The sequence below is a fragment of the Triticum aestivum genome, chromosome 2B (genome assembly GCF_018294505.1).
Source record: "Triticum aestivum cultivar Chinese Spring chromosome 2B, IWGSC CS RefSeq v2.1, whole genome shotgun sequence".
Taxonomy (NCBI): Eukaryota; Viridiplantae; Streptophyta; class Magnoliopsida; order Poales; family Poaceae; genus Triticum; species Triticum aestivum.
In genome coordinates this window covers 611,365,413-611,393,191 of record NC_057798.1, presented here as the reverse complement: position 1 = coordinate 611,393,191, position 27,779 = coordinate 611,365,413, and the positions used below count along the sequence as shown (strand labels likewise).

The window sequence follows — 27,779 nt, the reverse complement described above, 5'->3', positions numbered from 1 at the left end:
TACTCCTCCTACCACTTTGTGTGTGTGTATTCTTGTTATGGTACCATGGTGTACTTATCTTTTGTCATTGATGGCAGGAACACATAAATATGGATTTGAACTTGATGCCTCAAGAGGAAGACGATGAAGACATTAATTTGAATTGGGTCCCTGGAGAGGAGGAACCTCAAGTGGCAGAAAATGGAGATATGGATTTGAACTTGATGCCTCAAGAGGAAGACGATGAAGGCATTAATTTGAATTGGGTCCCTGGAGAGGAGGAACCTCAAGTGGCAGAGAATGGAGATATGGATTTGAACTTGATGCCTCAAGAGGAAGACGATGAAGCTATGAATTGGATGCCTCAAGAAGATGAAGCTCAAGAGAATGAAGCTCAAGAGGAAGAGGATGAAGTTATGAATTGGATACTTCAAGAGAAAAGAAGAGAATTGTCAGATAAGGAGAGGCACGGTGTTTACTTTGCCTTGCTGGTAATCGAGCTCAGAGATGGGTCTGTTCAACCAGACGACAAGCTGCTAGTCTCAAACCTGTTGGACATAAGTGTACGATCTGTTGAAAGAATCTGGGAAGAAGCCAAAAAGCAAATTGCCGATGGCAAAGAAGTAGATGTCTCAAGCAAGAAGCCAGGAAGGTCTGGCCGAAAGAGAAAGGAGCTGGATCTAGAGAGGACCTCAACAATCCCACTAAATAAAAGAAGGACAATTCGATCTCTGGCACGGTCTCTAGGTGTGGCCCGATCGACCCTACATAAGAGGTTCCAGCTGAATGAGCTCAACCGCATCACAAGCACCGTGAAACCTCACCTCAAGCTAGAGAACAAGCTTGCGAGATTGAAATTTTGTATGTCCATGATCGATGACAATTCAATCTCAACTTCTCGGGCTATGTTTAAACCAATGACGAATATGGTTCACATCGATGAGAAGTGGTTTGACATGACGAGAGTGAAGAATAGTTACTATGTACTTCCAGGAGAACCTGAGCCGAAGCGCACCGTGTCAAACACTCACAGCATTGGGAAGGTGATGTTCCTAACAGCTGTTGCCAGGCCTCGATATAACAATGAGGGGGAGCTAACATTCGACGGGAAGATTGGCATTTGGGCATTCGTTGAAGAGACTGAGGCGAAGCGGACAAGTCATAACAGAACAAAGGGAACAAAAGTGTTGACATCAGTGAAGGTAACTAGGCCTGTGTGCAGAGATTATCTAATCAATAAGGTTATCCCGGCAATTCAGGATAAGTGGCCTGACGATGACGAGGGAGCAACAATATTCATCCAACAGGATAATGCAAAGCCCCATGTCCTTCCCAATGATGTAGCTTTTCGAGAAGCTGTGGAACAAACTGATCTTGACATCCGATTGCTACAACAGCCCCCAAATAGCCCTGAGTTAAATTGTTTGGACCTCTGCTTCCATACCTTTCTCCAGTCTCTAACCGACTGCAGGTCACCCACAAACATCCAGGAACTGGTACAGGGTGTGGAAGAGGAATTCGAGAACTACGATCCCGACAAGTTGCACAGAAGCTTTATCACATTAGAAGCAGTTATGTTTGAAGTTATGAAAGACAAAGGAGGAAATCAATATAAGTTGCCCCACTTGCACAAGGATCGCATTCAGAATGCTGGCGGGGAAATCATCAGTGTATATTGCGACAGTCGGGTAGTTGTTGATACTAGGGCCATTATAGAAGAAATGGAAATTGCAATAGGAAAAGAAAATGATAGGAAAGAATTGACTAAAGAAGGGAGAAGAAAGAAAAGTAAAGGGAAGGGAAGGGAAGAAGTGGCCAGAGAAAGGAAAAGAATGTAGTCAAGAGGGGGCAAAGAGGCCCTTATGTCATGTAGTCAGGTGCTCCTTGTGTATGTCTTGTGTAATCTTGTGTCAAGAGGGGACAAAGATGCCCTTATGTCATGTGTAATCTTGTGTCAAGAGGGGACAAAGAGGACCTTATGTCATGCCCTTGTGTATGCCTTGTCTAATCCTTGTATATAAACTCCTTGTTGGAATTTATTGGAATTTGGGTTATTTGGAATTTGAATTGATTTGGATTAATTTTAGTTATTTGAATTAATTTAAAATATTTGGATTAATTTGAATAATTTGGATTAAAACTGAATATTTGTGCTAACTTACTTTGCAATTTGTGCTAACTTACTTAATTATTTGTGCCATAATGTTGGCCATTTTAGAAATGCACTAATTAAATTTCTAAAATGAAGCTATAGATATATAGTGTTATGTTCTGACAATAGCTAGGTACTGTAGATAGGATAGCAAATTTGTAGAACCAGTTGAGTTAATTTGAGCAAGTCTTGAGATGATGAACTTGCTGTCAGTTGACATGATGAACTTACTGTTAATAAAAAGCACTGTTGTTATGTTATAAAAACTGTAGTATGAAAAGCAACCGAGAACAAATTAGTCCAATAGCAGTCCTTTTTTGTTTTGGATTAATTTTAGTTATTTGAGTAAATTTTGAGTAAAATGACAGTACTTCGGAAAATATGGAGTAATGCATAAATTTGTACTCCAGCAAGTTTATTGCATACTCTGACTGAACTTTAGTTTACTGTTAAATGGCACTTGGGGTTATCTAGTTGATCAGCCTCATGTTTCACTTTATTCCTCCTTTGCTGTGGACTGGGGGTTATCTAGCAGATTTCCATGCATGGTTGATTGGTCAGAAAAATAACTAACCCAGCCAGCTCTCATGTGGCTCTAGATTAGACCCCAATTGTTGAATTGTTCATAATACTCCAAAAATGATGGAGTACTACTGTTCATATGCATGCAAGATTGTAACTGTGCAAAATACCCCAAACTCTAAACTAACAGAACTAGTGCAAAAGTGTTGATAATCTAGAGGCTCTTTTCAACTAGCAGAACTGTGTACTCCTACTAATAGTAGGACTACTACTAGTAATCTAGAGGCTCTTGTAAGCTAATGTTTACAACCAGAAAATGGACAGATTTAAAAATATCGCACATGTTATATTTGCAACACAAATAGAAGGGGGGATCTTATTTTACTGGTGGATCTTGATCAATGGCTATGTAAAGAATTTGAATCAATTTCTACACAACAATACTGAATTGGGGGAAAGAATGAGAGGAGCCCAACATGAGAAGTGATGGACTATGGATACCGTTGCAATCAAAACCTTTTCTCAGTTAATTGGCAAAAAATAAATGCCGTAAGAAGAAGCGAGGCCACCAACACCCAGAACATGGTAAACAACGATGGCCTCCACTTCAAAAAGAGGATCATTGTTTCTGAAGCAAGTAACTTGCTCAGCATGTTTCTAAAGCCAGTAACTTGCTCGGTGTTGTCCAGAGACTTGCTCGGTGGAAGCCAGTAACAACTCCTCAGTAAACAATGATGGCCTCCACCATGTTTCTCAAGCCAGTAACTTGCTCAACATGCAAGGAGGATCATCGTGGAGTAACTTTTAATCACATCCACTAAAATTCACAAGTTGACAGCACACTTTACAAGAGTACATTCAGTTTACAGGAGTACATTCACTAAAATTCAGTAGACAGAGAATACACACATTCAGTAAAATTCAGTTCAGAGACTACGCACGTTCAGTACATTCAGTAGATGAGTAGAGAAGAGAGGTTCATACCCAGGCTGTAGGCGTTGGTGACGGAGATGACCCAGGCTGGAGAAGATTTGTAGCCGCCGCCGCTGCTGCCAAGTGAGCAGGGACGACCCACTGGACAGCCGCCGCTGCTGCCGCGGTGTCGCAGGCGCGGGTCTTCCACCAGAGAAACAACGAAGAAGAAGCCGCCGCGGTCGTATTCCTAGTGGAGTTGTCGTCGCCGTCTTCAACACTCGCAAATCCACAAGCTTTAGGTTGCTGTCGTCGTTAGGCTCATCGGCGTTTACCTTGTTGCATCTCCTGTCGCCATGGGGCTCGTCGGCCTCATCGACCTTTAGATTGTTGGTGATGGTCAGGATCCAACGCCTCCGGGCTCACTAACGCCGGTTCCTACGCAGCCGGAGCAGAGCGCGGCGGTAGCCGGGGAAATCGAAGATTTTTATGAGGAAGGGGGAGCTTGGGGAGGCAGGCGAGGGGCAGGTGCGGCGGCGGAGCAGGAGGCAGCTGCGGCGACGGAGCGGGGGAGCAGGGAGCTGCGTTCGCGGGGAGCAGGGCAGCTGCAGCGGCCGGGAGCAGCGCAGCTGCGGCGGCGGGGAGCAGCGCAGATGCGGCTTCTGTCGGAGGAGGACGACGAGGGAGCGCGGGTTTGGTCGGGAGAAATTAGAGGTTTTTTTGCAAAATCGCCCTCGCGACATGTTTTTCGGGACGGAGGGAGTATGTGAACAAAGGGCACTCCACAAACTTGTTCAGTTTCAAATAGATCCTACGTCTGGATTGGGTCTGAGAACTCTCTGTCCCCCGACTGATGCGAACTAACAATGACGACCCCTAAAATTTCTGTGTAGTGCTTATTTATTTATTTTCTCTTGCCTAATTGCCTCCAGCTGCAGCCTTGCGGGTTTTGCCATACATACAGATAATAACAGAAGTTTACATGGCATGTACATTTCAATGAATTAAGACATCGATAAAGGAATCACCTTTAGAAACCGCCATACTTCAGTCAGTGAAAAGACTGCAAACCTGACTTGAACAAGGTAACAGAATATTTCAGCATATCTCCTAAGTGCCTCCTCTGTAATGACAATATTCACTGGCCAATCAACTTTATAACCCAGCAAGAAGTCATCCAGCATGTGAAAACCTGGCCGCCAAAAGTTGGGCCGTCAATAATTTGAGAAACAAACCTTCAGTTCTGAAGCCCAAAAACTATAGTCAAGGACAAGATCAAATTATTACCATGTTCAGAGGCTGCCACAGAAATGACTGGCTGTTCTTTCATGTATATAAACAGTTTTTCCTTATAAGGATCGGTATCACATGAAGACCTCTGCAAGGCCAAGTCAAGAAGCCCTTGGATCTCTGCTCTTTTCTGCTCAGACTTAACAGAGAACCATTTCTGCATGGGGGGGAGTCAGACTTAACAGATTTGTGCATATAAACATGAGTGCATGGCGTACAGGCTAAAACAAAAACAGTTGGATAAAATTACCTTATGATAAATGGAAACAACAAAAGATTCTGCCCAGTCAGCTAGTTCCATGAAATGGTACCGTCGTAGTGCTAGTAGATGTCCACAAAGATCAAAACCCTCCTCAAGCAACTTCATTGTGAAGCTGCTAACATATTTATATCTTTTATTACAGTTAAGGAATAACAGGTAGAAAGAAAAATACTGGCCAACAACTTTAGTGGTTTATAAGCTTTAGAATCATAGCCTGGATCAGATTTATTTTTTCCCCCAACAAGATGGTTATTTACTTGTAAAAGCAGTTGATGAACCTAACACATGACAGATGGACTAAGTTTGACAAAAAAAAGGCATTTAAAAGACAGTACATCACAAATTAGCGTTCGTGAAATAGTCTATGATGTTATGCTGATAGTAATAGTAGAATGAACAAGAGGCATTATGATCAATCTGACATTATGAACTGCACTGTACAAGCATATACAATTAAGGATACTGAAGCAGAACTTCTTGTATAATGCACTTGTCAATAGCTATATCAAGTGGCATATCAGATGCCGAACTACTATCTCCAGCTATCTTTTCTGTTGATTTAGCAGTATATTCTAACAATTTATCCCATAATGCTCCCCCGCAGACATTTTTTGGAAGATTATCACTTGCTTCCGTTTCTCCTGATGAAGCAAGGTATCCCTGACTCCCTGTCTTAGCTTGAAGAAGCTCGCTGGAACAATCAGGCTGTTTAGAAATCTGAGCAGTGGAATGTACAACCTTTGTAGCTCCGGCTTCAGACTCCACAAGGGACGTGCTTCTTTCACAGTATACTTCACATGGATTTGTGACTGACTCGAAAGCAAAGCTTTCAAGTGCTTGATTTTTCCATTTTCCTCGCAAGTCACTCTCCATATGATGACCAGCCGCATTCTTCAGAATGGGATTGGTGCTGAGATTGTAAGAAATGCTAGAATTCCATGAATGATTTATCTTGCAAGACTTATCTGTGTGTGATGGACAAACTACATCATCATGTGATACTTGCTCCACTGCACTTTCATTGTCAGTATACAGAAACTCATCAACTAAACACATTTTTCCAGGGGAACTACTAAATGTGTTCTTCGGAAATTTGCCAAATGGCCAAAATTTACTATACTGGTAATCCAGTTCTAGAGCATCAGGCATCACATTATGTTCCACATTCTGCGAGTGCACGGGAATGTTGCTGCAACCCAAATCAACATTTCTATGGTGCTCATCATTAGGGCTTGAAGAGTTTGTCCCGTTGTGACGAGAACTAGTTTGATATGAAAGCACATTTTGGGTTTCTGAGGAGCATTTTGCTTCACCTGTGCTTGCATAGTACAATGAAAACCTGGAACTAGATAAATTACCACAAGTGATGCCACTCTCAACCTCAATTTCATCCATAGAACTATAAGAAGAAGAGCATTCTGAAGATTCCAGAGGATCTAGTTTATCTGAAGATTCTTGCGATGTTGAATAAGCATCATTGTCTTTTTCATCTGCAGACATACTGTGAGAAAGGACAGATCAGACTAATCTGTTGTGGTGAAGACTTATGATGTACACTGCTCGCATGAGTAAAAAAAGAGTATGCACAATAAAATACAGAAGAAGTGAATGAAAGTGGCAGATTTAATATTGCTACAAAGGTAGATCCAGGACGTACATATCACAAGTTGGTAGAGCATGGATGCCGCCATACAATAGCTCCACATCTGAAACTGATGTGTCTAGAGGGCTTTTACTTTTATGCAGGGAGTTTGACGGAGGACCAAAAGGAATTATCTGAAACATAACTTCATGTCATAAAGTGTGATTTAAAAGCATAGTTGACCCAGTATATTAGTACTGTTGCTTTGGCAAGGGTGAAAAACAGACTAGTTAATTCTGGAACTAAAAGTAGAGTGCTAACCAGACCTCAATATTTAAGAAAAAATGATGGAGCTTCTCTAGCATTGACTTGTACATAGCGTCTCTCTGACATATTACTGCTTCAGCCTTGCTTTTTGAGAAAGTAAATGAATTCACTGAGCACTCAATTGGCGTACCAAACCATGGGAGAATTTCCTCCAGAAGGATAGTTTTACTAGCGTCGTAATTATCTCCTCCAGTAGAACAAAGATTGCATGACTTTACAACCTTCATGAGCACTTGAAGCTGCTGCCCAGTGCGTAAAAGAGGATTGCATATATCTTTCAGAAAACATGGAACAGATACATGATTACTTCCCTGTTGGCAGCGATACATGATAAAAACTTAATTAGATCTACTGGAAAAGGAATAACATTTTCATGGTTCAAATGCATGGGTTTATGTGAAGAGTGGAGCATATATCTGAATTTCTGATGTTGAGAATAAATTAGGTCAATAATGACCGTTTAGGCATTTTTCCTTGAAGCTTCACAAAGACAAGAAGTGATGTCTTACCTTGAAGGGCAATGCAGTGACACCTAGTGGGCCCAACGAACCTCCTTGAATCTGGTTGTTCTCGGTTTGTGTTATGAGAAATTCTTCATAAGGGTCGTCAACACTAGCTCGGTAAATCCATAACTTAATGAAGTTACAGTATGGTTCACAGGAACGAATGAAGAGATATTTCAAAAGAGCATAGTGAACTGGATCAGCATCCTACAATTGAAGGGAAATCATTCGACATTTCAAAACCTTTGTCATATGTAGAACGTGAACAGAAGGATATGTCCAAACAGAAACTTTCAGTACAGAAGCACAAATTTATGCCATCAGATAAAGAAAAACTAGCATGATCTTGTGGTAGCTGGTAATCTACAAAACTGTGGCGTTGATTGCCATGTTACAAAGAAATGTCAAAGAAATTAACCCAGCCCAGCAGAGAACAAGTAAGCAACTGCGTACACATATAAAGCATAAGAGGAATAAGATGCTCGGCTATGTAGAATATGAAACTAAACATAGCCCAGGGCTCATAGCACCATACAAACAAGAGAGTAAATGCATTGTCGATATAGAACAGAGAATATCAACAAAAAAATGAAGCAGTAAGTTCCACAGTTTCATTAAATTTTGTTAAGTAAATATGGGAGGGGCTATCACACCATCCTAAATCTTGCATTGCTTATTTGCTTCTCAATGGAGGACAGAAATTGCTACCAGTATCTCTGCCAGCTATTCTAGAACAATGAGTATGAAAACTTGGCAACACTTCAGGGTGATTATTACCAAAAAACTTAGATAAATAAAAAGCGGCAAAGAATAACTTGAAAGGAAATTTTATTTGATAACATTTCCAAACTTGACAGATTCTCTCTCAAAAAGTTCCTTTTCTGGATAATTACAGCAAATATGACCTAAAATCCCATGGCCGTTTCAAACAAGGCATTGGTAAGTCTGAAATGTTCAGTGTCATAAGGAAAGCTTAGATCTTGTTATTAAGCATGCAAACCAAAGACATTGGCAAGATAAAATATAGATACAAAGTAGCGGACAATAGGAGATCCCTTTAAAAGTTTATTAAATTGAGTTAAACCGAATAGTAGGATTTAAACAATAAGACGATTGCTTAAATTGAGTTAAACCGAATAGTAGGATTTAAACAATAAGATGATTGCTTACACGAAGGCGGACATACAAATAAGAAAGCAAATCAGTGCCCCGCGGAAAATTCTCAAACTCCAAGTTAGAATCAGTAGTCAAACCCTCCTGGCATAATGCAAGACCTGCAAACTTAGGAAAACAAATATTTCCAAGGGACTTAATATGCCTTCTCAACTCCTCGGTGTGGAGATAAACTTCCAGAAGAGTGATTTCAGAGCTAGAATTACAACTAGCTCTACCTGAGGTCATGGAAGGTCTATCAGGTTGTCCCACTGACCGCCTCAGCTTAACTGAAGGTGGTAAAGTATTCAAGGAACAGAAATAGCCCCTCGCGAGGGTCTTGTCTTGTCGATGCTGAAGCTGGGTCGTACCAGGCCATTGATGGAGCCACTCCATGGGCCACAGGCAGGCAAGTCTGGGTACCCTGGTTCGCAGAATGCCAATAGTAGCCCCTGGCCCAAGGCGCGCTCGGACTTGGCTTAGAGGCGAGGCCAAAGGGCAAGGGCGAAGCGCCGCGGGCCCCAATCGCCTATGGACTGAGTCGACGTGTGGTGCTTGATGGGACGTGGGCGTCTCCACTTCCCCATGCTGCCTCGGCAACCGTTCGGCTTGACGACTGCCTGCTGATAACCCACAAGTATAGGGGATCGCAACAATTTTTGAGGGTAGAGTATTCAACCCAAATTTATTGATTCGACACAAGGGAAGCCAAAGAATATTCTCAAGTATTAACAATTGAGTTGTCAATTCAAACACACCTGAAAGACTTAATATCTGCAGCAAAGTACTCCCTCCATCTGAAAATACTTGTCATCAAAATGAATAAAAAGGGATGTATCTTGAACTAATATATGTCTAGATACATCCCCTTTTATTCATTTTGATGACAAGTATTTCCGGACGGGGGGGGGGGGTGTTTAGTAGCAAAGTAGTATGGGAGTAACGGTAACAGTGGCAAAAATAACAGTAGCAGTTTTGTAGCAATCGTAACAGTGGCAACAGAAAAGTAACTTAGGAAAGATCAATATGAAACGAGCTCGTAGGCAATGGATCAATGATGGATAATTGTGTTGGATGGCATTCATCATGCAACAGTTATAACCTAGGGTGACACAGAACTAGCTCCAATTCATCAATATAATGTAGGCATGTATTCCGAATATAGTCATACGTGCTTACGAAAAAGAACTTGCATGACATCTTTTGTCCTACCCTCCCGTGGTAGCGGGGTCTTATTGGAAACTAAGGGATATTAAGGTCTCCTTTTAATAAAGTACCGGACCAAAGCATTAACACTTAGTGAATACATCAACTCCTCAAACTACAGTCATCACCGGGAAGTGTCTCGACTATTGTCACTCCAGGGTTGCCGGATCATAACACCTAGTGGGTGACTATAACTTGCAAATATAGGATCAAGAACACAAATATATTCATGAAAACATAATAGGTTCAGATCTGAAATCATGGCACTCGGGCCCTAGTGACAAGCATTAAGAATAGCAAAGTCATAACAACATCAATCTTAGAACATAGTGGATACTAGGGATCAAAACCTAACAAAACTAACTCGATTACATGGTAAATCTCATCCAACCCATCACCATCTAGCAAGCCTACGCTAGGATTACTCACGCACGGCGGTGAGCATCATGAAATTGGTGATGGAGGATGGTTGATGATGACGACGACGATGATTTCCCCTCCGGAGCCCAAAACGGACTCCACATGTACCCTCCCGAGGAAGAACAGGAGGCGGCGGCAACTCTGTATCATAAAATATGATGAATCCTTCTCTCTGATTTTTTTTCTCTAAGAACGTGAATATATGGAGTTGGAGTTGAGGTCGGTGGAGGTCCAGGGGGCCCACAAGACCAGTGGGCGCACCCTCAACCCTTGTGGACAGGGTGTGGGTCCCCTTCAGTTGATTCTTTCGCCAGTATTTTTTATTTATTCCAAAAATGATCTCCATGAAGTTTCAGGTCATTCCGAGAACTTTTATTTCTGCACAAAAATAACACCATGGCAATTCTGCTGAAAATAGCGTCAGTCTGGGTTCATTCAAATCATGCAAATTAGAGTCCAAAACAAAGGCAAAAGAGTTTGGAAAAGTAGATACGATGGAGACGTATCAACTCCCCCAAGCTTAACCCATTGCTTGTCCTCAAGCAATTCAGTTGATAAACTGAAAGTGATAAAGAAAAACTTTTACAAACTTTGTTTAATCTTGTTGTTGCAAATATGTAAAGCCAACATTCAAGTTTTCAGCAAGGATTATGAACTAACCATATTCATAATGCCATTTAGGTCTCACGTTTACTCATATCAATGGCATAATCAACTAGCGAGCAATAATAATAAATCTTAGATGATGACACTTTCTCAAAACAATCATGATATGATATAACAAGATGGTATCTCGCTAGCCCTTTCTGAGGTCGCAAAACATAAATGCAGAGCACCCTGAAGATCAAGGACTGACTAGGCATTGTAATTCATGGTAAAAGAGATCCAGTCACAATCATACTCAATATCAATTAATTACAACGCATACAAATGACAATGGTGCTCTCTAACTGGTGCTTTTTATAAGAGGATGATGACTCAACATAAAAGTAAATAGATATGCCCTTCGCAGAGGGAAGCAGGGATTTGCAGAGGTGCCAGAGCTCGGGTTTTCGAAACAGAGATAAATAATTTTTTGAGCGGTATGCTTTCATTGTCAACATAACAACCAAGAGATCTCAGTATCTTCCATGCTACATACATTATAGGCGATTCCCAAACATAATGGTAAAGTTTATACTCCCCCACCACCAACAAGCACACTCCACGGCTGGTCCGAAACAACGGGTACCGTCCAACTAACAACAATCCTGGGGGAGTTTTGTTTGAAATTATTTTGATTTGATTTGAGCATGGGACTGGGCGTCCCGATTACCAGCCATTTTCCCGTGAATGATGAGCGGATTCCACTTATCGTGAGAATAACCCACCTAGCATGGAAGATATAGACATCCCTAGTTGCTACATGAGCGATTCGAGCATACAAAACAGAATTTCATTTGAAGGTTTAGAGTTTGGCACATGCAAATTTACTTGGAATAGCAGGTAAATACCGCATATAGGTAGGTATGGTGGACTCATATGGAACAACTTTGGGTTTATGGAAGTGGATGCACAAGCAATATTCCCGCTTAGTACAGGTGAAGGCTAGAAAAAGACTGGGAAGCAACCAACTAGAGAGCGACAACGGTCATAAACATGCATTGAGATTAACCAACACTAAGTGCAAGCATGAGTAGGATATAAATCACGATGAACATAAATATCGTGGAGGCTATGTTGATTTTGTTTCAACTACATGCGTGAACATGTGCCAAGTCAAGTCACTCGAATCATTCAAAGGAGGATACCATCCTATCATACTACATCACAACCATTTCAATAGCATGTTGGCACGCAAGGTAAACCATTATAAACTCCTAGCTAATTAAGCATGGCATGAGTAACTATAATATCTAATTGTCATTCAAACATGTTTCATTCATAATAGGCTGAATCAGGAACGATGAACTAATCATATTTACAAAAACAAGATAGGTCGAGTCCATACCAGCTTTTCCTCATTTCATCATATGTCGTCATTATTGCCTTTCACTTGCACGACCGAACAGTGTGGATAATAATAATAATAATAATAATAATAATAATAATAATAATAATAATAATAATAATAATAATAATAATAATAATAATAATAATAGTGCACGTGCATTGGACTAAGCTGGAATCTGCAAACATTTATTCAAAGGAGAAGACAAGGTAATATAGGCTCTTTGTTAGATCAACAATAGTGCATATGAGAGCCACTCGTCATTTTCATCGTGGTCTTCTCCTCTTGACCCCCAAAGAAAAGAAAAAGAATTTCAAAGAAACACACTGAAATGTTTTTGGAGTTTTTGTTTTTCTAAAGGAAGTAAACAAAAACGAGAAAAACTATTTACATGGCAAAGCTCCCAACAAGCAAAAGAAGAACGAGAAATCTTTTTGGGTTTTCCTTTTATACTACTACTAAGTAAACATGGGAAGTAAACTGGCTAGAAGCTTGTAGGACCTTGAAGTATGTCTAGAGGGGGGTGATTAGACTACTTGACCAATTAAAAACTTAACCTTTTCCCAATTTTAGGCTTTGGAAGATTTTAGCTATCTTTGAACAAGTCAAGCAATCTTCACGCAATTCAAGCAAGCATGCAAAGAGTATATAGGCAGCGGAAAATAAAGCATGCAACTTGCAAGAATGTAATGGGAAGGGTTTGGAGAATTCAAACGCAATTGGAGACACAGATGTTTTTGGCGTGGTTCCGATAGGTGGTGCTATCGTACATCCACGTTGATGGAGACTTCAACCCACGAAGGGTAACGGTTGCGCGAGTCCATGGAGGGCTCCACCCACGAAGGGTCCACGAAGAAGCAACCTTGTCTATCCCACCATGGCCGTCGCCCACGAAGGACTTGCCTCACTAGCGGTAGATCTTCACGAAGTAGGCGATCTCCTTGCCCTTACAAACTCCTTGGTTCAACTCCACAACCTTTTCGGAGGCTCCCAAGTGACACCTAGCCAATCTAGGAGACACCACTCTCCAAGAAGTAACAAATGGTGCGTTGATGATGAACTCCTTGCTCTTGTGCTTCAAATGATAGTCTCCCCAACACTCAACTCTCTCTCATAGGATTTGGATCTGGTGGAAAGAAGATTTGAGTGGAAAGCAACTTGGGGAAGGCTAGAGATCAAGATTCATATGGTAGGAATGGAATATCTTGGCCTCAACACATGAGTAGGTGGTTCTCTCTTAGAACTGGTAAGTTGGAAGTGTAGGTTTGTTCTGATGGCTCTCTCCACGAATGAAGAGGAGGTGGAGGGGTATATATAGCCTCCACACAAAGTCTAACCGTTACACACAATTTACCAAACTTGGTGGGACCAATTCAACAGACTCGGTCGGACCGATTTAGTAAACCTAGTGACCGTTAGGGTTTTCGGTGGGACTGACATGCAACTCGGTAAGACCGATATGGTTAGGGTTAGGGCATAACGTAATCTCGGTAAGACCGATTACACAAACTCGGTGAGACCGAATTTGGTAATTAGCTAACCAGAGAGTTGGTCAGGTAAACTCGGTGGGACCGATTCGCTCTTTCGGTGAGACCGAAAAGTTACGAAAGGGAAACAGAGAGTTTACATTGCAATCTCGGTGGGACCGATCACTCACTTCAGTTAGACTGAAACGTTACGAAGGGAAACAGAGAGATTACAATCCCATCTCGGTGAGACCGAGATCCCTATCGTTGAGACTGATTTGCCTATGGTTTGTGGCAGTTGCTATGACATTTGAACTCGGTGGCGCTGGATAGAAAGAATCGGTAGGGCCGAGTTTGACTTTAGGTTTAGGTCATATGTGGATGTGAGAAAGTAGTGGAGGGTTTTGGAGCATATCACTAACACATGAAGCAAGAGGCTCATTAAGCAACACCTCGTCCTTCCTTGATAGTATTGGCTTTTCCTATAGACTCAATGTGATCTTGGATCACTAAAATGTAAAATGAAGAGTCTTGAGCTTTTGAGCTTGAGCCAATCCTTTGTCCTTGATATTTTGAGGGATCCACTTTCATCATCCATGCCATGCCATTCATTGAGCTTTCCTGAAATAATAGTCTTGGAATAGCATTAGCTCAATGAGCTATATGTTGTTATGAATTACCAAAACCACCTACGGATAGTTGCACTTTCAATCTCCCCCTTTTTGGTAATTGATGACAACATATAGATCAAAGCTTCGACAAATGATAATAAGATTGAAAAACATCGTCGCTTTGAGAAGTATGTGATAAGCAAGAGCTCCCCCTAAATTTGTGCATAGTTTAAGATTTGCTTTGGACTGCAAATGCACAAGGAATTAGGCTCATGGGTTACTCTTCCATGTCACATACATCTTGGTGGAGCGCTCAAAATAATAAAGATTGAATACATGCACTCATCACCAAGCAAAGTGAATGATCATATAAGGATAGGTAAGATAATAACATATAACAAGCATAAGTTTAGCTTATGATCAAACACATGATCATCAATGTCTCACAGGTAATGCATAGTATCTTAAGCAATCAAAAGCAAACAAAGTTTAACCACCGAAGCAAGAGAGAACAAAATAAACACACTCTCTCTCTCTCGAAGCCTATGATCTATACATTTTTCTCCCCCTTTGGCAACAAGTTACCAAAAAGTTCATAGAAAATGCATAGTGCTAGATCGACTCTCAGGTTTGATCTTCAGGTGGTGGTGTAGAGATGGCTCCTTGGACGAAGACTTCAGTAGATGTGGATGGAACTGGAGGAGTTGGTGCTGGAGCTGGTTGCACTGGAGCTGTAGGAGCTGGCGCTGGTGCAGATGATGTGGCTCTAGTGTCTGTCACTGGCTCTGCAGCTAATCTCTGAGCTCGAGGCACTCTGGCAAATGCATCTGTAGTTGTCCTGCCCTTCCTCTCCTGCATGTCTTCCTGAAGCTGCTCCACAACTGACTGAATCTCAGTTACTTTGACATCTAGATCATAGAATTTTTGTTCCATGATTCTTTCCAGGCTCTCTTGATTTTGAGTTAGGGTGGCCAACCCCTTCTCAATCCTCAGTGTTGATGCTATCAAGTAACCAAGCTGGTCCTGCTTGTTCTTCAAAAAGTACTCAGATGCCTCCTCTTGAGTTGGCATCTTGGCAGCCTTCTCTCTCTTTGTTTTCTCCTTCTTCTCTTGAGCTTGTACTAATGATGGTTCATTCTCATTCATTACAACTTGATTGTCCTCAAAGTCTGGATAGAGAGCAAAGTGTTCCTTATCCAACAGATATTTTCCTGTGCCCATCTTTGAGTTAATCAACTCCTGAATCTGTGGGGCATATCCACAACTCCTCTTCTGGTCTGCTCCAGTCCTCTTGATAGTCTCAACTATAAGGCTCATGACCTTGAATTTCTGGGGCTCATAAAAAAATGTGAAGCAAGTTAATTGCATGCCCTCTAATAATGTTGTGGTCACCTGATTTGGGCAATAGAGTGTGCCTTAAGATCCAGATGATCGTAGGCAGCCCTGACAGAAGAAAATGAACTGATCCAAACTTGAAAGTCTCAAGTGCATCATCAGGGATCTCCTTGTACATCTGTGACATTGAGTTATGATCCATTTTCTTCTCGGCATAAATATCCAAGTCATCTTCACTCTCCTTTGGGGCATTGATCAGATTGGCCCATTCCTCAATGGTTGATTGGTACCTTGTACCTTCAGACATCCAAACTATCCTGCCATCTGGATAAAAATGTGTTGTGGAGTAGAATTGCATAATGAGCTCATCATTCTAGTTGGTGAGCTTCTGCCCAACAAAGTCTGCAACTCCACATGCAATGAAACTATCTTGCACTCCAGGATAGTGTTCTTCATTCTCTTTCATGTAGGTCTAGTCGACCCACCTCATATCACACACTATGGGATTCTTGTCCAACAAGATTGTCTCATAGAAGTCCTGCTGTTCCTTTGTATGGAACCTGTAATCAATAACAGTCCTTCTCCTGGTGGCATATGGATCTGTCATTCTCCATAGCCTCAACCCTGAGTCTCTCCTGATCTTCATGTTCTCAGCCACAGGATGAGTGTCATTGTAGTCTGGAATCTTGGGTTTGAGCTTCCTTAAGATCTGCCCTTCTTTATCTTCCTCGGCAGCAACATCAGGCATTGGGGCCTTGTTCTTCTCAGCTGCTGGTATACTCCTGGTATTCCTCTTTGGTGCAATCTTGGGCTTGGGGGCAGCTTTGGGTGCTTCTTTGGGCTTTGATGTTGCAGCCCCTGACTTTATAGCATCACCCATTAGCTTTTGTGCCTTGGGTGCTGGTGCAGCAACCTCTTCTTCTTCCTCTTCCTCCATCATAGAAGGCTTCCCAGTCACTCTGGCCATGGTCTTCTTGACCCTTTCCTTCCTTTTCTTTCCTTCTGCAGCTGGCTTTTTGGGATCAGGCTTTTCAGGTACTTGTGTTGATCCTCTAACCTTTAGCATAGGTGTCCTCTTGGCAGGAACCTTCCTATTAAGTCCAGGCTTTGTGGTCTTTGCTGAGCCATACTCCTTTTTGAGGACTACCTTCTTGGAAGTAGCCTAATCTTCTTCTGCCATATAATCCTCATCCTCTGAGTCCGAGGTTCTCTTCCTTCTTGCTCTTGTGGCTGCTTTGGGCAAATTGCTAGGAGTGCTTCTGCTGCCTTCATCTGAGGAACTGGAGGGACTAGTGCCCTCAATCATGTGAATCTGCTCTTCTTCCCTGTTCTAGCTATCACTTTGGTCTAACATGCTGCACACACTGACTGCTGACCCTGTGAATTGTTATAGATGAGGTAGAGTGGATGAGCATTACAAAATGCAGAGATTTTTGCAAAAGAATGATTCAGAAAACTTAGTTTTAGTTTTCCACAGAAAGCATTTCGGATCTACCGATTTTCAAACTCGGTGATACCGAAGCAGTTTTGGAACCTAAACTAGTTAACTCGGTCAGACCGAGTCACAGTTCGGTGGCACCGAGACTGCTAGGGTTTCACAAAGTTCTAAAATTGGTCACACCGATTTGTAATTCTCGGTCAGACCGAGACTTACTAGTGCAATGGCGATAGCCAAATCAGTGGGACCGAGTTTTTCAACTCGGTGGGTCCGAGATGGTTTCGGCAGAAACCTAGCCCTACATTTTCAAATCACATCTATTCTAAGGATTGTATTGATTGGATAGGAGTGTTTCAATCATGGCAAGAATCATTACGAACACAATGTTAATCAGACAAGGATAGCACTGTGATCGAGTCCATACCCTAGCTTGGCGGTGAACTCGCTACGGCGGCAACGGCGGAGAAGAATTCCGTTGACGGCGGCGGAGACCAGCGACAGGAGGCGGCTGGCGACGAGGTCGACGATCCGTAGACCTAGTAGGAAGAGCGAGCTATGCGCGGGCGAGGAGTTTCGGAGAAAGTTTTCCAAAATTTGCCCGTGTGAATATATAGCCAGACACTGTCGGTGTGACCGAGTGGAACAACTCGGTGGCACCGAGATGCATAACTATTAACAGTTACAGCAACTCGGTGTGACCAAAAAGTTCAAATCGGTTGCACCGAGATTGAAAACCTAGATCGACTTAGTGATCTCGGTATGACCGAAATGGAGGAATCGGTCAGACCGAAAATCACAAAGAAGTTTTGGAAGTTTAAGTCTATGAAGAATCGGGGACTCCGAGTGCTCCTCACATAGAGTGGTTCGAATCTGACTTGATCAAATTTTGTGATGTAGCATGAATAGAGTTTGAGACGAGAAAAGCATAGATAGCTAGAGAAGGTTCTTAGGCATTCTTGTCCATCCACTTGGCCAAAGAAAAAGAAGCCAATCAAAACAACAAGTGGATGTCCTCGAATGAGTAAACAATGCATCCAACATGCTCACACAATAAAATGACAACGAAATATGTGACAAAGCATGCACAACCAATTCTAGCATCTATCAAACAATTGGCGATGACTAGGTCATCTATATATGAGTATATTGACTTAGGAGTCAAATGAGAACATTTGATCATAGGTCATACTCATCATTTAAGCTCAAGTGGGGTTACCACTTTTACATAATGCATTGATGTGTTCACATCTTTAGAGTTGCTTTGACTCAATTCTTAGAGTTAAGCTCCCCCTAGATGTGAGATTCCCCCTTAAAGGGATAAACTAACCTTGGGTTTTGTCGATGATGACTTCATGTAGGTGTTGAAGATGTGGATGCTCAATGTTAATGTAGATCTTTTGGAGCAATCCTTTGGAGTGAGTTGCACTTTCAACATACCTACATGGGTTAGTCCCACAAGGAACAAACAAGAATATCCACTGACATAGAGTGATGCACACACAAAATGATGTCCATGAAAACATTAGGTTACCTTGTCCCTTGCCTTACCAACATGAGGGTTTGTGACTCCTTGAACTAGTGCAAGATGTGGAAGTTGATTGCACTTGTCCTTGCCATAATGATATGAGTGAAAAATGTTGGCGGAGTCACCCTCAAGAACTCTCTAGTTCTTCTTCTTCGGGATCCACATCATCTTGATGGGAATTCTTGGTGTAGTAGTTGTGCTTGATGAAGTAGAACTTGGCGTAGTCTTGGGAACCCACTTGACCAAGGCCTTAGGTGCTTCTTCAAATGCATCAATCTCCTCTTGAAGCTTGTCCTTGCCTTTGTTCTTGTGGTCTTGTGGTGGAAGATCATCTTGTGCTTGTGTTCCCTTGAAGGAAGTAGGATCATACCTCTCTTGTTGAGGAACAAACTTCGTCTTGGGGTATTGATCTTCTTCCCACTCAACTCCATTGGCATTGAACTTTCGTTCAAAACCAAAACCTTGACTCTTCCGATGCCTTCCTTGCTTGCGTACAATTTCCTCAAATTGCTTACTCCCGGCAAGGCTCTTGTATACACCTTTCTCCATAATTCCCTTCAATAAGCTGTTTTCTTGCTCAAGTGTAACTTGGCTAAGAGAATCATTAGTGGAATCAAGAGAATTACTAGAAGCAACAATAATGGATTTAGCATTGTTATTGTTACTACTAGAGGAAGAATCTTTCTTGTTCTTGTTACTAGACTTGACTTGAGGCATGTAAGTAGATAAGAGTAAACGCTTGGCAATGTAAGAAGAACTTTTCTTGCGGAGATCATCATTGATTGCTTTTAAGAACTCATGCTCTTGCTGAAGATTGAGCTTTTCAAAGCATAACTTCTCATGAGCCCTTAAAAGTTCTCGATGATCTTCGAAGATAGTTTCATGAGCTAACTTAAGAGTGTTTAGTTCTTTAGTTAAAAACTCAATCTTCTCCTTATCATTGTCATTCATTTTATCTTGTTTAGCATGATTAATTGACCATCATAGTATTCATCACTAGAGTTGTCAATAATTAAATCATCATCACCTAACAAGTCATCTTCATCACTATTGAAATCAACATACTCGGGATGAGTTACCTTAGGGCCTTAAGCCATGAAGCATCTTCCAATTCTTTCATTTGGTGAGTCAAATATGTCGTAGGAGTTGGTTGACACAAGTGCTAGACCGGCAACACCTTCATCTTGAGTATGTTCGTAGTCGGAGTGATAGCTTCTCTCGGAGTGATATTCAGAGTCAGAACCGGATACCCATTCACCAACATGAGCTTGATGTCCTCGTTTTGTGTAGCTCTTTGATGACTTGTCCTTCCTTTCCGAATCCTTGCTTCTCCGGGATGTTCTCCATTCATAACGATCATCTCTACTCCTTCTCTCTCTTGGTGGTGATTCTTCTCTTCTACTTCTTCTCTTGGGAGAATCTTCTCTTCTCTTGTAGGGTGGCGTACACTCATTGGAATAGTGTCCGGGTCTCCCACAATTGTAGCAATTGCGCTCTCGACTGGAAGATCTTTTGTCATTGTAGGACCTTGACTTAGAGCTTCTTTCTTTGCTTCTACTTTGTAGAATTTGTTGAAATTCTTCACCATTAAGCTCAATTCTTCATTGAAGGTTTGTTTCTCACTTGATGATGTGGGGGCTTCACATGAGGCTTTGTAAGCACCACTTAACTTGTTGTGAAGTTCCTCCTTATCCTTGAGTGACATCTCATGAGCAACAATTCTACCAATGACTTCTGTTGGCTTGAGATCTTTGTAGTTGGGCATCATTTGAATCAATGTGCACACGGTATCATACTTTCCATCCAATGCTCTTAGGATTTTCTTGATGGTGAATCTGTCGGTCATCTCTTCACTTCCTAAGCCGGCAATCTCATTTGTAATAAGAGCAAGCCTAGAGTACATTTCAGCGACACCTTCACCATCCTTCATTTTGAACTTGTCAAGCTGACTTTGGAGCACATCCAACTTGGATTCCTTGACGGAGTCGGTACCTTCATGCATATCAATCAAAGTATCCCAAATTTCCTTTGCATTCTCAAGACGGTTGATTTTGTTGAATTCTTCAGGGCATAAACCGTTGAAGAGAATATCACAAGCTTGAGCGTTGTATTGCAGCATCTTCAATTCATCTGCATTAGCTTCACGGTTTGGTTCTCTCCCATCAAAGAATTCACCTTGCAAGCCAATACAAAGAATAGCCCAAACGGCGTGGTTATGTCCGAGAATATGCATTTTCATCTTATGCTTCCAACTAGCAAAATTAGTGCCATCAAAGTAAGGACCTCTACGGTGATAATTTCCCTTGCTAGATGCCATACTCTCCTAGGTTGTGAAACCAAGGCTATGACCACCAAAAGCTATGAAAATCAAAGCAAATGGAGACCAAATCTCTGATACCACTTGTAGGACCTTGAAGTATGTCTAGAGGGGGGGTGATTAGACTACTTGACCAATTAAAAACTTAACCTTTTCCCAATTTTAGGCTTTGGCAGATTTTAGCTATCTTTGAACAAGTCAAGCAATCTTCACGCAATTCAAGCAAGCATGCAAAGAGTATATAGACAGCGGAAAATAAAGCATGTAACTTGCAAGAATGTAATGGGAAGGGTTTGGAGAATTCAAACGCAATTGGAGACACGGATGTTTTTGGCGTGGTTCCGATAGGTGGTGCTATCGTACATCCACGTTGATGGAGACTTCTACCCACGAAGGGTAACGGTTGTGCGAGTCCACGGAGGGCTCCACCCACGAAGGGTCCACGAAGAAGCAACCTTGTCTATCCCACCATGGTCGTCGCCCACGAAGGACTTGCCTCACTAGCGGTAGATCTTCACGAAGTAAGCGATCTCCTTGCCCTTACAAACTCCTTGGTTCAAATCCACAATCTTGTCGGAGGCTCCCAAGTGACACCTAGCCAATCTAGGAGACACCACTCTCGAAGAAGTAACAAATGGTGCGTTGATGATGAACTCCTTGCTCTTGTGCTTCAAATGATAGTCTCCCCAACACTCAACTCTCTCTCATAGGATTTGGATCTGGTGGAAAGAAGATTTGAGTGGAAAGCAACTTGGGGAAGGCTAGAGATCAAGATTCATATGGTAGGAATGGAATATCTTGGCCTCAAGACATGAGTAGGTGGTTCTCTCTCAGAATTGGTAAGTTGGAAGTGTAGGTTTGTTCTGATGGCTCTCTCCACGAATGAAGAGGAGGTGGAGGGGTATATATAGCCTCCACACAAAATCTAACCGTTACACACAATTTACCAAACTCGGTGTGACCGATTCAACAGACTCGGTCAGACCGATTTAGTAAACCTAGTGACCGTTAGGGTTTTTGGTGGGACTGACATGCAACTCGGTAAGACCGATATGGTTAGGGTTAGGGCATAACGTAATCTCGGTAAGACCGATTACACAAACTCGGTGAGACCGAATTTGGTAATTAGCTAACCAGAGTTGGTCAGGTAAACTCAGTGGGACCGATTCGCTCTTTCGGTGAGACAGAAAAGTTACGAAAGGGAAACAGAGAGTTTACATTGCAATATTGGTGGGACCGATTGCTCACTTCGGTTAGACCAAAACGTTACGAAGGGAAACAGAGAGATTACAATCCCATCTCGGTGAGACCGAGATCCCTATCGGTGAGACCGATTTGCCTAGGGTTTGTGGCAGTGGCTATGACATTTGAACTCGTTGGTGCCGGATAGAAAGAATTGGTAGGGCCGAGTTTGACTTTAGGTTTAGGTCATATGTGGATGTGAGAAAGTAGTGGAGGGTTTTGGAGCATATCACTAAGCACATGAAGCAAGAGGCTCATTAAGCAACACCTCATCCCTCCTTGATAGTATTGGCTTTTCCTATAGACTCAATGTGATCTTGGATCACTAAAATGTAAAATGAAGAGTCTTGATCTTTTGAGCTTGAGCCAATCCTTTGTCCTTGATATTTCGAGGGATCCACTTTCATCATCCATGCCATGCCATTCATTGAGCTTTCCTGAAATAATAGTCTTGGAATAGCATTAGCTCAATGAGCTATATGTTGTTATGAATTACCAAAACCACCTAGGGATAGTTGCACTTTCAAAGCTACAACTAATATTTTTGGTTTTTCTCAAAGTTTTTCAAACACACAAGAAGAAAGCAAGAAAAGAAAATAAACTAGCATGGATAATACCATGAAAAAGTATGAACACCGACAACTAGAATAAGTGTGTGAACATGAATGTAATGTCGGTGAGAAATACACACTCCCCCAAGCTTAGGCTTTTGGCCTAAGTTGGTCTAGGGCCACCACTGGCCCGGATGATATCTGAAACCATAGTTGGGGTCGTACTGTGCTGCGGCAGCTACCGCCTGGCGAGCTGCTTCCTGGAGACGAGCGGCCTCTGCTGTTCTCTCATACTCGTTTTCCTCCTCTCCAATTATAAAATATCTCCCTTTTACCTGAAAGTTAAAGAAGGAATGAGCAGGTAGGGTAACATGGACAACACGCCGCCTGTCAAAGATTAGTCGGTACTGGAGGGACTGTTCGTTCCTCTCAAGAAACTGGTAGCGTACCATGAAACTGTAATCTAGAAAAGCAGGTGGCAACTCAATGTCATTCTCCCTTATAGATACACCAAGATAATTAGCTAAACGAGTTGCATAAATCCCACCAACTAAATCTCCATCTCTAGCATTAAGATGTAACCTCCTCGCAATAATGTCCCCCAAGTTATATCGCTTATCGCCTAACACCGCACACTTGAGGACACTAAGATCCAGAATCCAAAGGTGGCTATGATCATGTTTACCGTTAGTGCACCTACCTATAAAGAGAGCAAAGTAATGTATGGCAGGGAAGTGAATGCTCCCTATGGTAGCTTGTGTGATATTTCTAGTTTCTCCCACAGTGATGCTAGTAAGGAAATCACTGTATTCAGATTTGTGAGGCTCACTATGAATGCCCCACTATGGGATTTTGCAGGCAGTATTAAAATCTTCAAGGTCCATGGTATATGATTCATCATAAAGATCAAATAAAACAGTATGGGTATTGTGCTTAGATGAAAATTCAAATCTTTGCACAAAGAAATCAGTGAGGTAATAGTATTGTTGGCACTTATCTGATACGAAGTCCTCAAGATCAGCATTATGTACATATGCATCAAATTCATCCTTGAAGCCTGCATGAACCATAAATTCATCTGACGGCCATGCACAAGGCCACACTTGAGCTTCCCTTGGCGGTTCAAGGTCCGGCTCACGTATCGCGAGCCTCGGTGCTTGCTTCCTCAAAGAACAACCTTGGTACATTTTCCTAGACATTTTTCTTCCTCTGAAAGTTTTTTGAATTTTTTAGTGACTCAAAATAGAAGTGAACCAAACTCAACAAAATTGATAGCAACTACTCGTACAAGTGCTTAGAGGCTATATCATGCATCAAAACTACTTTGGACCATATAAATTTGACATGCAAGCTCAAGAACAGGGTCACCTCAGCAATAATTTTTTTGCAATAAATAAAGCACTATAAAAAAACTAATTGGACCATTGGAGGAGTCACATACCGAAGAACAATCCCCCAAATCAGTTTCGTGAATGGAGCTTTGGGCAAGGAGACCGAAAATGGCAGCAAAATGAGCAAGAACACGGGTTTGAGCTACGTGATGATTTTTTCTGGAGGAAGACAAAGTGGGTGCTGGAATAAGTGGAGGGGACCCACGTGGGACCCACAAGACAGGGGCACGCCCAGGGGGTAGGGCACGCCCTCCATCCTTGTGGCCCACTGGTGATGCCCCTGGTGTGTTCTTAGTGCTAGAAATTCTCAAATATTCTATAAAAAACATATTTAATTTTCAGGGCATTTGGAGAACTTTTATTTTTGGGACATTTTTCTATTTCACGATTAATTCAGAAAACAGTCAGAAAATACTTATTTTGCTTTATTTAATCTAAATAACAGAAAGTAAAAGGAGGGTATAGAAAGTTGTGCCTTCTAATTTCATCCATCTCATGCTCATCAAAAGGAATCCATTAACAAGGTTGATCAAGTCTTATTAACAAACCTCTTTCAAATAACATGAAACTAGAGAATTTTTGAATAATACTAGGTTACCTCAATGGGGATATGCATGTCACCAACAATAAGAATATTTAAAAAGTGTCTACCAAGGATGATCGGCACACTGTCGTCCTCGGGAATATTAAGAATAACAAAGTCTGTTAAGATAGTAAGGTTTTTAACCACAACTGGCACATCCTCACAAATACTGATGGGTATAGCAGTTGATTTATCAGCCATTTGCAAAGAGATTTAAGTAGGTGTCAACTTATTCAAATCAAGTCTACGATATAAAGAGAAAGGCATAACACTAACACCGTCTCCAAGATCACATAAAGCAGTTTTAACATAGTTTCTTTTAATGGAGCATGTTATAGTTGGTACTCCTAGATCTCCAAGTTTCTTTGGTATTCCACCCTTAAAAGTATAATTAGCAAGCATGGTGGAAATTTCAGCTTCCATTATCTTTCTTTTATTAGTGACAATATCTTTCATATACTTAGCATAAGGAGGCATTTTAAGCATATCAGTCAAACGCATACGTAAAAAGATAGGTCTAATCATTTCAGCAAAGCGCTCAAAATCCTCATCATCCTTTCTCTTGGATGGCTTAGGAGGGAAAGGCATGGGTTTCCGAACCCATGGTTCTCTTTCTTTACCGTGCTTCCTAGCAATGAAGTCTCTCTTATCATAACGTTGATTATTTGATCGTGGGTTATCAAGATCTACAACAGGTTCAGTCTCTACATCATTATCATTACTAGGTTGAGCATCAACATGAACATCATCATTAACATTATCACTAGGTTCATGTTCATCACCAGATTGTGTCTCAGCATCAGAAATAGAAATATCATTGGGATTCTCAAGTGTGTCAATAACAGGTTCACTAGAAGCATGCAAAGTCCTATCAGTGTTCTTTTCTTTTTATTAGAAGGACTAGGTGCATCAGTATTAATTCTCTGAGAATCTTTCTCAACTCTCTTAGGATGGCCCTCGGGATACAAAGGTTCCTGAGTCATTTTACCACCTCTAGTCATAACCCTAACATCATTATCATTGTTCTTATTATTTAACTCATTGAGCAAATCATCTTGTGCCTTAAGTGCTTGTTCTACTTGAGTTGTAACCATGAAAGCATGTTTACTAATAAGCTTAAATCACTTTTAACTCTAGACATATAATCACTCAAGTGTTAAACCATATAAGCATTATGTTTCAATTGTCTACTAACATAAGCATTGAAGTTTTCTTGTTTGACAATAAAGTTATCAAACTCATCCAAGCATTGACTAGCAGACTTATTATGAGGAATATCACATTCATCAAATTTATAGAGATAATTTACCTCTACTACCTGTGTCGGGTTATCAAGACCATGTATTTCTTCAATAGGCGGTAAATTCTTAACATCTTCAGCTTTAATACCTTTTTCTTTCATAGATTTCTTTGCCTCTTGCATATCTTCAGGACTGAGAAATAGAATAACCCTTTTCTTCGGAGTTGGCTTAGGAGTTGGTTCAGGAAGTGTCCAATCATTATTATTACTCAATATATTATTCAATAGCAATTCAGCCTTCTCAAGAGTTCTTTCCCTGAAAACCCAACCAGCACAACTATCCAGGTGGTCTCTGGAAGCATCAGTTAGTCCATTATAAAAGATATCAAGTATTTCATTTTTCTTGAGAGGATGATTAGGCAAAGCACTAAGTAATTGGAGAATCTCCAAAGCTTGTGGGAGATTCTCTTCTTCAATTTGCACAAAGTTAAATATTCCTGTAAGGCGGCTTGTTTCTTATGAGCAGGAAAATATTTTGCAGAGAAGTAGTAAATCATATCCTGGGGATTACGCACACAACCAGGAGCAAGAGAATTAAACCATATATTAGCATCACCCTTTAATGAGAAAGGAAACAACTTAAGAATATAGTAATAGTGAATTTTTTCCTCATGCGCAAATAGGGTGCTATATCATTCGGTTTAGTATGATGTGCCACAACACTTTCAGATTCATAACCATGGAAAGGATCAGATTCAACCAAAATAATTAAATCAGGATCTACAGGGAATTCATAATTATTATCAGTAACACAGATAGGTGAAGTAGCAAACTTAGGATCATATTGCATTCTAGCATTCAAGGATTTTTCTTTCAGCTTAGCTAACAATTTCTTAAGATCATCTCTATCATTGCAAGCAAGAAAGTCTCTAGTTGTTTCCTCATCAATAATATAACCCTCAGGTACAACAAGCAATTCATATCTAGGGGGAGAATCATAATCTTTAGTTTCAATAATATCATCAGTTTTAGTAATTTCATTCTCTCTAACCCTAACAAGTTGTTCATTAATAAATTCACCTAGTGGCACAGTATTATCAAGCAGAGAAGTAGTATCATCATAAGCACCATGCATAGCAGAAGTGGCATCATCAATAACATGCGACATATCAGAATCAATAGCAGGTGTAGGTGTCGCAAGTTTACTCAAAACAGAAGGTGAATCAAGTGTAGAGCTAGATGGCAGTTCCTTACCTCCCCTCGTAGTTGAGGGGAAAATCTTGGTTCTTTGATCTTTCAAATTCCTCATAGTGATCAACAGATATAAAACCCAAGTGACTCAGAGAATAGAGCTATGCTCCCCGCCAACGGCGCTAGAAAAAGGTCTTGATAACCCAGAAGTTTTCGAGGGTAGAGTATTCAACCTAAATTTATTGATTCGACACAAGGGAGCCAAAGAATATTCTCAAGTATTAGCAGCTGAGTTGCCAATTCAACCACACCTGAAAAACTTAATATCTGCATCAAAGTATTTAGTAGCAATGTAGTATGGAAGTAACGGTAACAGTGGCAAAAGTAACAGTAGCAGTTTTGTAGCAATCATAACAATGGCAACGGAAAAGTAACTTAGCAAAGATCAATATGAAACGAGCTCATAGGCAATGGATCAATGATGGATAATTATGTCAGATGGCATTCATCATGCAATAGTTATAACCTGTGGTGACACAGAACTAGCTCCAATTCATCAATATAATGTAGGCATGTATTCTGAATATAGTCA

The 27,779-nt window shown here is 41.2% G+C and overlaps 1 protein-coding gene across 1 annotated transcript in view; it reads right to left on the bottom strand.

Moving 5' to 3' along the window:
- LOC123039326 (uncharacterized) overlaps nt 1–27,779 on the bottom strand; it is a 200,366-nt gene that overhangs the window by 13,591 nt on the left and 158,996 nt on the right. The window contains exons 2-11 of the mRNA XM_044462536.1: nt 23,232–23,280; nt 22,991–23,117; nt 8,700–9,025; nt 7,536–7,736; nt 7,026–7,337; nt 6,775–6,893; nt 5,581–6,618; nt 5,106–5,247; nt 4,853–5,012; nt 4,594–4,757 (exon numbers count right to left, since the gene is read on the bottom strand). Coding sequence (XP_044318471.1) covers nt 4,594–4,757; nt 4,853–5,012; nt 5,106–5,247; nt 5,581–6,618; nt 6,775–6,893; nt 7,026–7,337; nt 7,536–7,736; nt 8,700–9,025; nt 22,991–23,117; nt 23,232–23,280 — 2,638 coding nt within the window. The remainder of the gene's footprint in view (nt 1–4,593; nt 4,758–4,852; nt 5,013–5,105; nt 5,248–5,580; nt 6,619–6,774; nt 6,894–7,025; nt 7,338–7,535; nt 7,737–8,699; nt 9,026–22,990; nt 23,118–23,231; nt 23,281–27,779) is intronic.